Source organism: Dermacentor albipictus, chromosome 1, assembly GCF_038994185.2.
Source record: "Dermacentor albipictus isolate Rhodes 1998 colony chromosome 1, USDA_Dalb.pri_finalv2, whole genome shotgun sequence".
In the NCBI taxonomy this organism is placed as follows: Eukaryota; Metazoa; Arthropoda; class Arachnida; order Ixodida; family Ixodidae; genus Dermacentor; species Dermacentor albipictus.
Window position 1 is genome coordinate 180,931,287 of NC_091821.1, and position 17,489 is coordinate 180,948,775.

The 17,489-nt window shown below is 47.9% G+C and overlaps 1 protein-coding gene across 1 annotated transcript in view; it reads right to left on the reverse strand.

The window, feature by feature from the left end:
- Positions 1-17,489, reverse strand: part of cac (calcium voltage-gated channel subunit cacophony) — a 618,385-nt gene that overhangs the window by 48,934 nt on the left and 551,962 nt on the right. Inside the window, exons 30-31 of the mRNA XM_070530231.1 lie at positions 15,447-15,648; positions 9,853-10,017 (exon numbers count right to left, since the gene is read on the reverse strand). Of these exons, the coding sequence (XP_070386332.1) occupies positions 9,853-10,017; positions 15,447-15,648 (367 nt within the window). The remainder of the gene's footprint in view (positions 1-9,852; positions 10,018-15,446; positions 15,649-17,489) is intronic.

Sequence of the window (17,489 nt, forward strand, 5' to 3'; positions counted from 1 at the left end):
AGCGCAAGTTGTAGACCACTCATCCAGTACAGTCAGCGTGAAAATTACCCCAAAAAAAAAGGGGAAAGCCTAGGTGCGCTGCACGCGAGCCGTGTAATATAATAACCACTGACTTCGTATTCTAGCAGTGAGCTTGATCTGGGCTTCCATATTGTCCGGCTATACTTCTTAACATTTGTCGTCAAACGAAACATTCATGATATATGACAAGGGACAGCAGTCTTGATCTGCACGACTTTAGGTCGCACCTCAAACAGAGTTCGTGTAACATACAACGTGGGCCAATTCTGAGAGGCTTTGCAAATTTAGCCCTTATTTCTGGCTAGTGCTGTTCGTTCACGTAATGAAGAAGTTGTCGGAGACACCTTAAATTGGTCTGTAAATAAAACAAAAAAAGCAAAGTATACCTTAATGTGCATCAAACACTGCCGAGTAGCTGCAAGCGTTTGCTGGTAGAAGGCACCGCGTTTCAGTGGAGCACCTCAAGCAGACTCGTAGCGCTAGGCTTTCTCCTGGGGATGCGTCACGGCTGGGGAGTGACGTTCTTCCTACATCGGTGTCGAGACACGTCTGTAGCAGCGCTACGGGCCGCTGTGAGCCTCTGCTCATGAGGGAGCAGACCCAAGGGGCGCTTCGGAACCTTGTCGGCGGCGCCATGTGCGCAGAAGGCGCTCCCCCCTCCCCCCTCCCAAGAGCCATTCTTTTATGACGGCGGCAGCAATAACGTGCAGCGATCATGCTCAAGAAACGAGCAGGGCGGCAGGCAAGCGTCCGGCGACCCGTCGCGGGTGCTCCACACGGCAGCAGGTGCTGAAGATGCTTGGCATGCAGTTTGGCGTGCAGGACATGGGCAGGCAGTAAGTGGGATGTTCCCAAGAGAGCAGAACAAAGGGCGTCTGACCAACGGGGCTTGAACTGAGGGGAAACGGCTTCTCCCGGCAGCCGGGAAGGCGCGTCGACACATAGCGGGATGGCTCGGCATGGCCTACCGTGACTAGCCCGCCACAACCCCTCGCGGTCTACTGAGGGAAGGCGCCCCGGCGGCATCTGCCATCGGCACCGCCTCGGTGCTCGATGGCAGGCGCGGATAGAGAGGCACGCAGAGAGGGAGGCTATATAGGTGGACAGCGCCTCAGAACTCCGTGGTAAGGGTTCTTCCAAGGGCAGACTGAGGGGAACCGAAAACGTACGCCAACTTAGGAGAACGAAATAAAGCGGAAACACGGAGGGAACTAAAAACTACCGGCGTTATGTGAAAATGAAAGAGGGTAAAGAGAGGTGAAGCATGGACGGGGGGTAGGGAGGGGCGGTGTGTACATGTAGGGCAGGTAGAGACGCCACTCCTGACGGGGCCTTCCATGGGGCGAGCGTCGAGGTCCTAGAAGATGCTTACAATGCTGCTAGCACAAACTCATGTCACACTTTCACCATGTCACATGCAGCAAATTGCACCCTCGTTCAAGGGAAGCTAGCTCAGTTTCATTTTGTTTTGTCGGACGACACCATGAGGGCAGCTGCGGTTTTTCGCCCTCGCACGGCACAGGAGCGCATCGGGCTGCTTGCACAGGCCTGCTCTTACCCGTCCGCTGCTGTGCAGGGAGATCGCGGCCAAGCTCTCGCTCAGAGGCCGCGCTCTCTCTGCGCACTACGGGGAGAGGCAACGCCGCATGCGTGCGCGGGCGCCCGCTGCACAACCTAGGCGGCAGCGTCTGTTGCCTGGGAGGGGCGGCTGGGTCCAGAGCAGGCCTGCCGGTGGCGCCATCTGTCGTGCTACCGCCACTGAGCTGACACTGACGGACATGTTCAAGAGGCGCTAGTCACCAGCGCGCAGCCCAGGGCAGCGTCACAGCAAAAGACACTAAGTGCTTCTCGGGCGGCGCCCACTGCCCAGCTTGCAACAGGAGCTACACAGTTCTAGAAGCCGACGGGTCCAACCAGCGAGCTCCGCGTCTGGAGCGCGGCCGGAGTTCGCTGGCTGTCCCAGTCGGCCAAGCGCTGCCTAAGGCGGGAGCCTTACCCGGACTCCGAATGCGGCCACCTTGAGAACGCATTCAATCGTGAAAAGCGCGGTGAAGGCAGCGTTCATGTAGTGGAGCGTGTTCTTCAGCGTCTTGCTTTGATTGTAAAACTAGCCGCCGGCCACGAAGAGATGCACAGGACCCCAACCAAGGAATAAGCACGGGGGAGGGTCACAGAGAAAGAGAAAGAAAAACAAAAGCCAAGCAAATGAAACAGAAAGAAACAACCTTCTACAGCAATGCTCTCCTCGGAGGCTACAACTACGGACTCGTAATGCGCCGCTGCCCTCTGGCGGCTGGCCTCCGGCGCCCGCGGGAGGCGGCGGCCCCCGTGCGCTTTCAGCGGAGCGATAACGCGTGTGCACCGTTGTGTGCTTGTGCTGGGCAGCAAGCTGCGCAACGTGGGAAGAAGCGGCGATCGCGCCTGGCAGAGAAGCATGCTGAGGTGCGCGTTTATTCCGGGCCGCCGACCACGCGTGGTGAGGGCACGGCAGCTAGGCACAGCGCTCAACACTTGTTGTGGCGGCTTTCCGCCACACAGACACACACTCAACAAACATCGATGCCCTGATATCTGAGCGCGAGCCATGCACAACACGGGCGGAGTTTGGCTGATTGGCCCGGCCAGGAACGTCATATTCGCCCATCTACTGGTTAAGCGAAAAGTGGGGCGAGGAAAACATGTCTGACCAACAGGCTAGACGTGTGCTTACTCACTCTTGTTTGCCACCGTCCCGTTTGAATAATTGGGAATCCACCTAAATAATCTCACAGGTAGAAATGAAACTATTAACAAGTGTGCCACAATCACCTTTCATCCCTCTTTTGTTTTCCCTTTCCCAGAGCAGAGTAGCAGATTATGTGCACTAGGTCATGTAGAATTCTGTCGTTCAAACTCTATTGTAAAGAGCTCCAATTAAACTTGAGTTTCTATATGCGAAGAAAAAACTAAATTTGGTTTATTCACTAGATGTTCGCAAATCACTTGGCACTTGCTACACTTTTGACCTTGCAGCAGACTGTACTTTTGAACAGTTAAGGCCTATCTTTTTCTTGAAGAATAATTTGTGTACACATTGTGGCCTTGTGCTCAAAGCTTACCCCAACAACTAAATACGCAGTAGAACGCTTCAAAATGCATTCCAACTATGCGGTCATCGCAAATCATGGGTACAAACATTTCCGATCTCTCTGAAGCCACTGGAGCTTGTGAGCAGAGCTGAATGCGGACCGAGCATTGGGGTAGAATGCCCAGCAATCGAAATCTCCGGTTCGAAGGATGACGTGTGCTCTTTGTCATTCGAAGCCGCCCCGAGATTCAAAGCGCCAGCTGAAGCGTGGTGGCCCAAAGAAACACCTCTGGTCACGTGCGCAGTGGCTTGTGGACTTTTGAAGTACCAGTGTACACTCTGCTTCAGAGTCGCAAATGTGAAAACGAAGCTCCGTAACACGTGTTGAACAGACAGACAGGTTTCGAAAGTGAGATATGTTGCCACTTAAGATGGCCACTTAATTCGTAATCAACTTTGTGAGTAATGTTTCAACGAGACGGTGAACAAACGTTTATCTAATGGGGTTGTCGACGTATTTATTCCACTGACAAGGTCTACTTACACCCGTATTCAGGAACCAACCTAATCGTAAATATCCTCCTCACATTTACTCGCTCTACTATAGTCTCCCGAACTTTCCGTCATTATTCATCACGGCAAGCGTGACCGAAACAATATGTACATCTGTGGACCAGTAAAATTTCGTTGTTCTTTTATTTACGCGTTTCCGGTGCCCGATTACAATTGTCGATTACAATTGTCTTAGTCATGACTGGCCCTACATCTTTTTTTAATGCGAACAACAAAGGATATTCTTTTTACTGGTTGTAACAATAGCGAACCATCGTAACGAATTCACTCGTCCATAATCAACGTTTAGTTGTGCTGCACATAATTCAAGATGGGCGTCAGCTGACACGCCTGATAAACAACTGCTGCCATTGCTTCAAAACAAGCGCACACTTTTGATTGGGGTGCCATGTAATTTGGACTATGCAAGTGTAAAAAATAATAATAGTGCGCTGTTGAGTTTGGACACTATAAAGTTTACACAAAGAATTCCTTTTTTTAAAACTAACGTCAACCAAAGAGAGCTGGCGCTGCGCTATGAAATAGCGTTTACTTATTGCGTATTACGAACAGGGCATGACATAATGGGAACAAACTGTAGGCGAAGTGGATGCCTTGATTGCCTGAGCTCTTACAGGCAGAATTTGCGGCAGTGACAGCAAAGCTATTCTCAGTCCACGCGATCTCTTGGCGAGAGATATCCAGGATATTTGCACGAAAACAAAAATAACATCTAAAGTTGGCAGTGCTCCTGTGAACAAGCATTTAATTTAAGCGGTGTTTCGAAATAAAACACACGATAATTCGACAAATCGAAAGATGCTGTCTGCGGCAAAAAAGAGCGAATGATTATTTTTTGCTTCTGCTGCAGATTGACACGATATACACATATTAATATATTAGACGTTGAGCTTGAAAATTGAAACCTGCAAAAAAAAAGAAAGAAAGTTTCAGTGTATCCTCTGACTTTGTCACCCCTGCCTGGTAACCATACTGGTATGTAGACTTGTTCCCACCGAGCTTGACTTGTTTATTTTACCAAATTATTTCGCATTAAAACGAATTGAAATAGTGTAGTAACATAACCAGAGCACGTAGCGGTGCTTTTGCAGTCGTAGCGACTGGGACAGCGAAGCAGGGCGGATAGATTTCTTTAAAAAACAAAGCATTATAGTATCTGTACATAGCATCCAATCAAATACACGCAAGATAGGGAAACATTAATTAAGTCCTGTAAGCAATTGCAGTCCTCAATTTCTTTTCGAAAATGGCATTTTAAGCGTTTTAGCCTTTACTGAAACGATGCTCGTTTAAGCCACCTTATTGTTACTAAGCCACCTTATTTTAACGGCACTGAAGTAATAAAGCGAATTGACTGTCCATAAGAAAATAAGCGAGAGAAAAAAAAAGCAACCTTTTACACCTTGTTGAATGCATCTGAGACGAATAATTTCTGAATAGCGTTATCATACGAAGAAGCAACAGTGCTTTCCTGCTGCCACGCAGGGGTTTCAGGCATAATTACATTAAAATTATGCGCGTAATTTTGACTTTATTACGCTCAATGTTTAGAAGTATGGACCTTGGTTTGATCCTTACGAGGTTACACGTGCAAGGCATTATATGATGTGCGTCTGGCAGCGTTGCCATGCATTTGAATTTAATGAAACGACGATCACAGGGGTTTCCTGGGCGCCACATAATAACAATATCTGCCTAGTAATCGATATTAACGATAAACAAAAATACTGGACGATAGTCATTCGCAGCTGTTTATGGTCAGACAGTTATTATAACTATTTTTTATCTATAGCTGACATCCCAGCGTAGGAAATGAAGTGATATTGCAGTATCCGGGGCTGTGATGAAGGCCGTGAAGCGAGCATATAAAGGGCACGGCTATCGCCCATGAGCCTTTACCTGTATGTAAGCCGGGATAGACCCCAAGTCTGAGCCTGTACAGGCAGTTATAACTCTGTTCAGCCATGCCAATGCACCAGCATGATACGCCGATGAATGTCTCAACGTTGAAAAAGCAAGACACCTTTTCGTAATGCAGCTACTACAGTAGCCAGCCTGAGGTCCATGTTTGAGTCGCACTTCTGACATGCGGCTTTACCGTGCGCATGCATGACTCACGACAGGATAATGTCTTCTAGAAGTAACCGTTTTTGCAGGTGCTCAGACAGTGCTCAGACTATGTGCGTGCCGACCAAAGGGTGGGACGTAAAAGGCTCACCGCGTTGACTGTCGAAGATTGCAAACTATGGCTCAATGAGAGCGACTCATACAGGACGAGATATAACAGAGTGACAAGCAGGGTGAGCAGATAAAAGTGTTTTAACAAATGTGTGTTTCTTTGCTGCAGACGGATGTTGCTACATACAGCAAGACAGATACTGTGAGGCAAAAATGCGCGAGGGTACACCCATGGATGACAATGATGGTCACCGGCACCGTGACTTCGTTTTCTAATGAGGTGCCAGTCGGTTGTCTTCAGGTCAGTATGAACAGGTGAAATATCATTTAAACGTGGGGCGTCAATAAAGATATAGCATTTCGTTTCTCAGCGGATTTCAAAAAGAATTAAGGAGGCTTGGTTTCTGAATACGGAATGTAAAGTCCCTACACTGCTGCAGCGTAAACTGCGTGGGTGAGGCAGATATGTAGCATGTGTCTGTATGGCTACTCTTGCTATTAGCTGTTAAAAATATACGTTGTTACGTGCCTGCGTAACCCATCTTACATGGGCAATAATCTGTTCCAGACCTCAGCCGTATTACTGCAGAACATGCAGTGTCTGATAACCAATCCCTGAAGTGAAGTTACGTCGCTCCTTCCGCGACAAGCTTTCATGTGCGCGTATCTTTATGTCTATAGCAAGGCTCACGACATGATGCAGCATCGATCAGTATACATGGCCTTACGCTTTTTGGAGTTGCCATGAGTATCCTCTGGTCTGCACGTGGGATGTTCAACACGGCGAAACACATTTCGTTTATGGCTAGAAGTGCCTCCGATAAGCTCTGTTTCCTCGGTGGGCCGAGCGACAGGTGGCTGCCAGATTCACTTCTCGAAGTCAGGTTCAAACAACCGACAGGTCTGTCCTAACATTTATAAACCCGCCGCGGTTGCTCAGTGGCTATGGTGTTAGGCTGCTGAGCACGAGGTCGCGGGATCGAATCCCGGCCACGGCGGCCGCATTTCGATGGGGGCGAAATGCGAAAACACCCGTGTACTTAGATTTAGGTGCACGTTAAAGAACCCCAGGTGGTCAAAATTTCCGGAGTCCCCCACTACGGCGTGCCTCATAATCAGAAAGTGGTTTTGGCACGTAAAACCCCATATATTATTATTATTAACATTTATAACGACTGACGTCAGCATATAGGTTGCCCAACAGCGGCTCGCCCGTCTGCGTTCGTTGTGACACTCCTCAAAAAGAGTGAATTGCTACTGTATTCGCAACATAGCCTCATCCAAGCAACCAGCTTCTTTTGAGTCAAATTACCGACTACGGGGGGGGGGATGCTTTTCTGCCGCCCTCTGTCGGAGCTTTTAAGTCGCGGACACTTGGGGCAACTCCGAAGAGCGTAACACGACAGCATGCTCTGCGTGAGATGTGTTGAGCGGCAGTGAAACGCCCATGCCAGACACGAGGCTATGAGTTGGTTCACATTCGAGAGTGGCGACTCGAGTGCGAAGGCTCGCAAATGAGCACACGGTTCAGTTCCTATGGAGACAAAGTCGAGCACGTCCTCAGTGAGACCAGGGCGCTGAACCTCTGGGCGGGGCGTCGGCATGCAAGCACGCGATGCACAAGTGACACCTGCTGCGGGGCCTGGCATACCCTCCGCGGAGTACCGCAGATGCTGCTGGGGGAGCAGCCCAGCTCAATGCCATGGTCACGGGCTGCGCGCGCGCGCATGGCACCGCCCACGACGCACGCAGCGCCAGCCGGAGCTTGTTAGTACACTGTGGTGCTGTGCGTTCACGCGGCGCTCGAACCTTGACGAAGCTACTCGTGCTTCCTACACTTGTGCAGCCAATGTATGCACGAAACCCACACGCGCCTGCGCACCTCGCAATCAGTAGAAGTTAATCACTCACTACTGGTGTACTGATCTAAGACTTTGGCAAAACGAAGTTGGATACTACGGCAGCGCATGACAGCACGGAATCAGTGCCTCGAACGAGAAGCGCTCGATCTTCCTTTGAAAGGAAACAACTCGTGAAAATTCAAATCAGCGTGCAATGGAAACATGTGCAACAAGTTCCCGTGATGTCGCGGGCCATCTCACGCACTGTCATCGTACGCGGCTGACAATAGTTGGCGGGCGGTTCAATTTACGTAATTGCAGAATACCATTGTTATCTTTTCCCAGGACTGAGAATCGCATCCTAAGGACTGCTAATATTAATACAAAGGCTTAGTTGGAGGTGACCAAAAAGAACACGATTACTGATCGAAGCTAAGTGGGAATGAGCTGCTCCACAGCGCTTAGAACTTGTGTAACTTGCAGTAAACACGCAAGTGACTTTGTCCCGAAAGGACAGGGTAGTTCAGACATAATGAGCTTGAAGTACTGGCGCAAAAATTGAGAAGGATATACCTTGCAACCACTGTGCACATATCACATGACCAGTCGATATTTCAATTATTTCATTTTAGTAGCTTCGTTTAATTAGTTTAAATATTAGCTAATCGCAGGCGGTTGTAGATTCCTTGTAACAGTGCATGTCCAAATGAGCACTGGGAAATGGAAGGGTCAGTAAAAATATCTTTAGTGATATTGCTTTCAGCTCAGACTGATTGGTTAACGCAAAGAAAAAGAAAGTTGCAAAACGAATCGTGCCTGGGCGCATTCTTCTTTCGGCATTATTTTCGCAGCGCATAGTTATTAAAAGTGATGACAGGATAGGCGGCAGAAACATCGCGACGTGAATGAGTGCCCTTCGCCGCAAGCTGACGTCACGCAGAACGTTGCGTCACGTTAGTTGAAAGAATCGTCGAACATCACCTTTCCACAATGTGGTCCTAGAACGTTCTCTATGGTGCGAGCTCTGTGCCGCTTTTGGAACCATTGAGGGTGAGAACGAGGGTTCTTGTCTCTTGGAAATAGCTATGGAATACTAATAAATCAATGGGAGGTGTGGCGCGTCGTTCGAAAACACTTTTGGCTACGGGTATATGCCACCATTGTGTATAATGGTCGAGTCATTGTTTCCTGAATTTTTGTTAGAAAGCAAACATGCAATATTGTAGGATTGACTTTAACAAGACGGGACTGTTTTCCTCTTAAAGTCAATCATACAGAAAAATATAGAGCTCGGAAAAATGTGGAGACCCGTATATGAAAATTGCTTTCGTAAGCACCAAAGCCTAAAGCTAGGGGCTGCGTAATTTGTGTTGGCGCCTCTTTTGGCTCCGAACGCGTCATCGTGTGAACCTCATCCAGCGGTGGCCTCAACTCCACGTGCGGCCACGTGAACTTCGCGATACAGCGCACCGAACAACTCCACGACTAACAAGAAAGAAAGAACCCGTCATTTTTTGAAGAGCAGGGACGGTTAACCTGTGTGCTTCACGTACAAGAAAGAAAACAAATCCGGCTAGTCTTCATCCCGGTAATTGATCAGTGGCATCACTTGGCGAATACGAGGCTTTGGCCACGGAGTCGTCCGCTGTGGAAATATGGCTCGGACGCCGTGCATGGCAGTGTGGCCATGGGCCCGCGATCCCCTAGCACGGGGGCAGCTCGGCTCAGGCGGCGTGCGGTGCGCGCGTGTGCTGTGCTGGTGCTGCTGTGCGTGCGCCTGGGCCGCGGGCAGTGCGCGCGTGCGCGCCGGCTGACCATGACAGAGCAAGCGCTATGTATATGTACATATATACATATGTAAGGGAGGAAGCAGGGCGGGGCCGCATGCAGGGGCGGCGCGCCCTTGGCCGCCGAGCCCAGCCGTATTCGGGCCCCGATGCACACACCAAGGGGGCCTCATGCAGGCCGCCGCCCGCCGCCTCATGCCGCATTGTCATCATCATCATCATCATCAACCAGGGACTCCGCTGCGGCAAGCGCGATCGCGCGACCCCGAGTCCACGTGGTCGCGAGCCGGGGCCGCGCGGCCGCTGGTCACTGCGACCTCGCAGCAGTTGCCTGTCCAGCGGGTTAAACCACAGTCGGACAAGAAAGTTGCAGCTTCCAACTTACCTTCATCATGAGCAGAACGGTGTTGAGCACAATTAATACCATGATAAAGTATTCAAAGGGAGTTGAAACGACTATCTTCCACACTTTGTATTTAAAACTGTCTTTGTTCTTTGGCATATACCTCTGCAGTGGCTTGGCTTGAATGGCAAAATCTATACAGGATTTCTGGAACGGGAAAAAAGAACAAGTGCGTTGCGGTTGCTGCGCCCAACCGTCAAAAATGTACGCAGCAACGTGCGCACGAGGCGGTTGTGGAACGCAGCTTAGGAAAAGAAAGCATGGGCTGCCAAGTTAACTCAACGGGAAGAAACTTGGATGTTCTTTCTTGTTCAAGCTGTCGTGGACATGGTAAATCCATGCTTTTTCTTTCATAAATCCTTGTGCGAAATTGTAAGCAGAGAAGTGGGCAGTTGCCTAAGTAAGGCTACTGCGTTAGTCTAGCAGTGGAAAAGTGTAAATGTGATAAGGCCACAAAGGCTTCAGTGCGGATAGCACCAAGTCGACACGGCGCTGTTGTGACGTCGTCGTCAAATACTAGAAGCGAATCGAGCAGAGCTTCACGCAGAAGGGTTTCTGTCCACCCTTTCCAACGTTTCTGTCCTTTACAACCCTTTCAGGAAGCATTTGTGCCAGTAGACATGCAACCGCGTCATTGATGTTGACGACGATCGATGACCCCACTAATCGATGAAAGTCACCCTTGTCAGGCTTCTTCTTTGAGCGCTAAAAGAGAGCACATTTAGAAAAGTGTCTAGTTGAAGATAAAGATACACATAAATCTATTAAAAAAGGCATGTACAGCTAAAAAAAAACGCATAGTTGAGTACGACTGTTCAAGTACGGGAGATGGTGAACATGATACGCGCTACCCATTTTCCTGGAGCACCTTTTTATGTCATCGCAAAGAGTGAACTTGAAGAAAAAATTTAGGTATTATGACAATACCGAAGACAGGAATACAGTCGGACGCCTCTACGACGCAATGACCAGTATAAGAATTAATTAGGGGCCGGCCAAATTCATATCTTTTCTATGTACGGTGAACGTCTCTACAACGAAGATCACTACAACGTATTTGCCTGTGCCATGAAGGAATTTAGGCGTTACTGACGGCTGAATTGTTGCTTTACAACGAACGCCACGTAGCGGTGCCTCCTCGGCCCTCCTCAGGCGAGTCACTGAGCTGCGCTCTGCGCTAGCACTAACGGCAGTTCTAGCGTCGCACTTGAAGAGCGTGCCGATGTCCTGCTACACTGTTACAAGAATTGCTCAACTCGTACGCTGCTTGTTCTAACACTGTAGCGGGTGCGACGGATGACGAATACGTTGCAGTTGATGACAACGACATGATGTTATCGTGCATGTGTGACTGCAGCGGGCAGCAACCATGATATCAGCCTCCCTTCAAACACACGGCCTAACGATAGCCACCGATAAGTGTGCGTTGATTGCATTCGCGCGCAAACCCATGATGCCATAGCGAGTCTACATTAACGGACAGACTATCAATTATGAAATGAGTCGTCGATTTTTAGGCATCGTAATCAACAGGAGCCTTTCACGGAGCCCCCATTGCACATACCTGAGGAATATACTTGTTTTTTGCACATGTCCTAAAATTAATGTGCGGAAAATCATGGAGAACATCTGTACGCCACTTGCTGCAGTTATATATACAGTGCTTTATTTGTAGGATTATTAGGTTACCGACTGCCAGTGCCGGCCAATGTGCGCAAGTCCAATGTTCGTTCATTGGAATGCTTACAGGGCCAGGCACTGCGCGCCTGTCTGGGACTGCCTCGAAGTGCTTCAACTTCTGCAATAATCGTGCTTGCCAGATATAATCCAATTACAACATGTATCAATCTTGATTTTCTCAGGGCGCATTCGACATATTTCTCGCATTCCCGCTCACCAGCTAGCCATCTTGCTCTCACAAAGACTTCGAGTAACATTTTCCAAGTTGTCGCAATTCATCAAGACAGTATTCCATCAGGGAATACACCAGCAGCGAAGTCTTCAACTCCCTTGTGGTGTCTCCCGCAGCCACAGGTGTACCTTATTATTCCGGGGATAACTAAGAAGGCCGATCACCCAAGAATAAAACAAACGACGCTGCTGCTATTGAATGAATCATCATCATCATCATCATCATCATCATCATAATCTTTTAAGAAAGAAAGATGTTTATTTTTTTCCAAGTTATTATACACAAGTAACAATCACTTGTCGGACCTGTAGCTCAAGGCTAGTTGAAGGTCTATGCAGGACGAAGGCCTCTCCCTGCGATCTGTCCTACGCCAACCGATTCCAACTGGCATCCGCAAATTTCCTGATTTTGGCGCACCACCTAGTCTTCTGCCGTCCTCTACTGCGCTTCCCTTCTCTTGGTACCCATTGTGACACCCTAATGGTCCAACGATTATCTAATTTGCGCCTTACATAACCTGCCCAGCGCCATTTTTCCCTCTTTATGTCCATTAGAATAACGTCTACACCCGTTTTCTCTCTGATCCGAACCACTCTTTTTCTAGAAGAGTTGACTGTTGGACTAGTTGGTCGTCCATATTTGAAGTAGAAGCTTAGCGCGAATAAAACCACGGACAACCATGTCTGTGGTTTTATTCGCGCTAAGCTTCTACTTCAGACACTCTTTCTGTCTGTTAAAGTTATGCGTAGCATTCTTCGTTCTATCGCTCTTTGCGCGGTCCTTAACTGTTCTCAAGCTTCTTTGTCAGTCTCCAAGTCTCTGTCCCATATGTCAGCACCGGTAAAATGCACTGATTGTATACCTTCCTTTTCAATAATAACGGTAAGCTTCCACTTGGGCGCTAACGATGTCTGCCATATGCAATCCAACCCATTATTATTCTCCAGTGAATTTTCTTCTCATGGTCAGGGTTCCCTGTGATTAGCTGACCTAGGTAAACGCACTCCTTCACAGACTCTAGAGGCTGACTTGCGATCCTGAACTCTTGTTCACTTGTTCGGTTATTTATCATTATCTTTGTATTCTGCTTATTAATCTTCAACCCCACTCTTACACTCCCCCTGTTAAGGTCCTCAATCATTTGTTGTAACTCGTCTGCAGTGTTACTGAATAGTACAATGCCATCAGCAAACCAAAGGTTGCTGATGTATTTGCCGTCGACCCTTACTCCTAAGCCTTCCCAGTTTAATAGCTTGAATACTTCTCCCAAGCACTCAGTGAATAGCATTGGAGATATTGTGTCTCCTTGTCTGACCCCTTTCTTTATAGGTATCTTCCTACTTTTGTTGTGTAGAATTAAGGTGGCTGTGGAATCTCTGTAGATATTTTCCAAGGTATTTACGTAAGCGGTCTGTACTCCTTGATTGCATAATGCCTCTATGACTGCTGGTATCTCTACTGAATCAAATGCCTTTTCGTAATCTATGAAAGTCACATAGAGAGGCTTATTGTACTCTGCCGATCCATTGTAGAGTACCCCTTCCTGAAGCCAGTCTTCCCTTGGTTGACTAAGTCCAGTGTTGCCTTTTTCTATTGGAGATTATTGTGGTAAATATTTTATATAGTAATACTGGGAGTAAGTTAATGGGCCTATAATTTTTCAGTTCTTTAACGTCTCCCTTTTTGTGGATTAGTATAATGTTTGCATTCTTCCAGTTCTGTGGGACCCTTGCAGTCGATAGACACTTCGTATAGAGAGGCTCCAGTTTTTCTAGCATTATGTCTCCTCCATCTTTGATTAAATCGACTGTTATTCCATCTTCTCTTGCCGCTTTCCCCCTTTTCACGTCTTGCAAGGCCCTTCTGACCTCATCGCTAGTTATAGGAGGAGTTTCTCGCAATAGTTCTGCGGAAACCCGTAAGGTTGAGAGGAGTAATTAATAAACGGAAAATAAGACATCCACCCAAACGTAGCTAAGTGCTACAAAGGAAACTCGTATGGGTTCCTCGAAATTAAAGCTTCGCAGGTGAAGAAAAATTAGTCCTGGTCCGGGACTCGAACCCCAGACCACCGCCTTTCCGGGCAGCCGCTCTACCATCTGAGCTAACCAGGCGGCTAGCAGATAGCAGGCGAAGTTGAATTTATCAACAACTCAGAAGGAAAGGCGCTTCGCCTGCAAAATGATAGATAGGGGGACCGAATGCACGTCTATACTGATAGGTCGATCGCATCTACCAGCTCAATAGGTGCCTGTCATTCCGGCTATGCTAGTCACAATGAAATTGAAATTGTTGCATATAACATAGACGGCGGTAGAGATTGCTGCTCTGCGTGCTGCAGTACATGTCCTACAAGAGAGACCACGCAAATGGGTCATATTTTGCTATTCAAAGGAAGCCCGTCAGGGTTTGCAATTGGCCCTACGCCACAGAATCACGAGCAACTGCTGCAGGAGATAAGAAATGATTACCATCAAACTCGTGAGAAAGAACGCGACATAACAATTCAGTGGCAGTCATGAAATACGAGTATTACTAGCAATGACTTCGCCGGTGAAACGGCCCGTCCGCCCATTAAGAAACCCATGTGGTTGTGATCCCACTATGAAGAACGCTCGATGTAAGGAGAATTAATTTCCGCACTCAGACTACCACGTACGATTATTGGTCGTCTCCTAGTTCTCTAAAGTGTCTCCTACATAAACTTAATCTTTCCCTAAAGCTGCAACTGTCATCAAGAATTCCATGCTCTAGTGCAACGTTGTAATGCCGCCTCTGGATCGGGGTTGCATACCCGAAAGCATATTCACTCTGCATTGGAATATCTGACACACCTACATGCAACTTCTGCAGCATCGAAGCAAATATTGAACATCTCCTATGCTTCTGTTATCGTTATGACGTCCAGCGCCGCCCTCTCCGGACAACATTAAACTGACTAGACTCAAGACCGTGTTCAGAAGTCAACATTGTTGGACCATGGCCGTGCGCGTCGCTGGCTCAGAAAGCAACGAAGGCGTTGTTACAGTACTTCAAGACGACAGGTCTCTGCGACTGTTTGTAGACTTGGTGCGTTCCTTGGAGTGTGTGCGCGACTGCTGCTGCTCTCTTTCTTCCGTTCTTTATCTCTTTTCAACCCCATCCCCCAGTGCAGGGCAGCAAACCGGACGTGCCGTCTGGTTAACCTTTCCTTCCCTCACTCTACCGCAACTGATGACCGACGATGTCTTCAAAGCCATATTAGGCGGCCATATTATATTATTAGCCATATTATCTCAACGAAGGCGACAGTGATAAACAGCCTGTAAACAAAGTGATAATTTTTATGGCAAGGGAGGCTATAGCGACAATCTGCAGCTTTATCTTGCGTAGCTCCCACGTTTCGCCGCGGAGCGTACCTTCACCTTCTGCACATTAAGTTCGGCTGCGGTCGCACAGTCCCTTAGACGAAGTGTACACAAAATATTAGTGACTTATCTCACCAACTTTCTTGAATGCATGTTAAATAAAGATTATCTCTTGTTGAACATGCTTGGAATGCTGAAGTGCGCGACCTTTACAACGAAGTGATATGTATAACGAAGAATTTCGGAGGTCCCGAGCAATTTGTAATAAAGGCGTTTAAATCTATTGACTTTCACTGAGAAAAACCGAAATAGCTTACCTGGTTTTTATCAAGCTCGCCTTCTTCGAGCTCTTTCTCACCCTGCTCTTGAAAAGTGATGATGATGAGCGCTACGAAGATATTTACAAAGAAGAAAGGGAACACGATGAAGAAGACGACGTAGAAAATGGACATCTCAATTCGGTATCTAGGCAGGGGCCCCTTGCCCTCGTCCGTGGAGTCCATCGAGTTCTGAAGCACTCTGCAGAAGAGAACAGCGAACTCGTCAGAAGCTGCCGGGAGAGGCTACATAACGCTCACGTTATAAGTAAACATTTAGAAACAGGCGGGCTGCAAAACTTCCTTTCGAGAAGAAAACTGTTATAATAAAGCTTGCTGGGCGCTGCCTTTTTGAACACTTGGCTGATAATTGGGAAACTTTCTGACTGCCGCACTCTGGTGCGTAAGCTTAGCGCGCGCGTTTGACAACGAAATGGGAAGGCGTCCATATTCACAACCCAGCTTTCTTAACTTTATTACATTATTTCTGCCGATAAATTGTACTAACCACATTCTTTATTTCTGTAGAACAAGGCGGTGGTGGAGTCCACAAGGCGGTGTTGTGCAGACGATGCAAAGAACACCGACTGCCTAATTTCGCACCGTGTTTACAATTAGTTCAGCTGTTCGCAGTAGTTCCATTTTTCTCATTCAACACCTAGAGTAACATGCAAGGCTACCAGCCATGCTATAGCATCTCCAACGTCTCATTAATGCGAGCATCTCCGTCTATCTAGCTTCTCCATCACAGTTACCAGTATCTTGGGCAGGTTTTGGTAAGCCTTTCTTACAAGTGAAGTGGTTTGACACACTGCTGATCGATGCATGCAGCGCACTTTGTACTGTCGGCAGTGCGGTTCGACTTGGGAAACGACGTCCTATCATTTTTATATTCATAAACAGTATACAGTGGAATCTCGTTGATACTACCTTCGCTGCAACCGGAAAATCAAACGTATTATCTAATACTCGTGTTATCCGGAGAAACCTCCCAAAAGTATGAAAATAGGCGTATTCAATGACAAACTCAATAGCACATGCTTATGTGATACTGCTCCGAATAACAAATTATGCGGAGCACCATCACTCACCGCCGCACGAATCGCAGCCACTGCACTTTTATTTGAACTAGGAAAGAATAGCGCCAATTAAGACAATCATGAGGGGAGAATGACGCAGGACAAGCGCCATCCTGTGTCGTTCTCCCGCTCGTGATTGTCTTAGTTGGCACTGTTCTTTCCTAGTTCAAGTATGCACCATCTAGCCCAAATGAATGTTGTTCTGAAGCACTTTTATTTAGCAACGTCGAAAAAGCTCGCCAATTTGCGCTGAACTTTCTTCTTTTCAATGCCCGTAAAAAGTTCTGGAACTTAAAAAAAGAAACCGCCGTTTCCTCACTCAACTCAGCAGCGGCTCACGGCCAGTCGATGTGGTTAAACTGCCGCAGTAGCATTTTACCGATGGCGGCGCGCCGCGTGCGTTTTTTCTCAGTGTGGCTGGGGCTTAACCCGTTGTTCCTGGGTCATTGGAATATACTTTATGGTAGCACACTAGAATATAAAGCTATCAGTTGTAAACATACCAGTAAAAACCCTCTTCTGCAGTTGTATTATCCAATTTAAAGTGAAAACGCGATCGCAATAACCCCATGAAATTTCATTCGTACTATGCCGAAAAGCGTATTATGCAGAGTCCAATGGGCGACATTCCACTGTATTTATTCACAGTACTCGAACTCCAGACCAACGTATCGTCCATTGAAACAAAGTCGGCCCACTATTACGGCGGCGCGTGGCCGCCCGTCAATGAAGCCAGCACCTGTGGTGCGTCTTCCTGCCGTTCGTGGCTAAGGCGCACTGTGCGCACCCTCTCCTGCCTGGCCTCCGCCCGCACCTGCCTCATATAAGAGACGCAGCAGGCAACGCGAGCTAATGTTCCACAAACACAATACAACAGCCATGCACGTAATACAGTAACTGTCAGCCTGGCTTCTAGAGATTCGATAATGCTTTCCCCGTCGCAATGGCTCATCATGCACCCCAA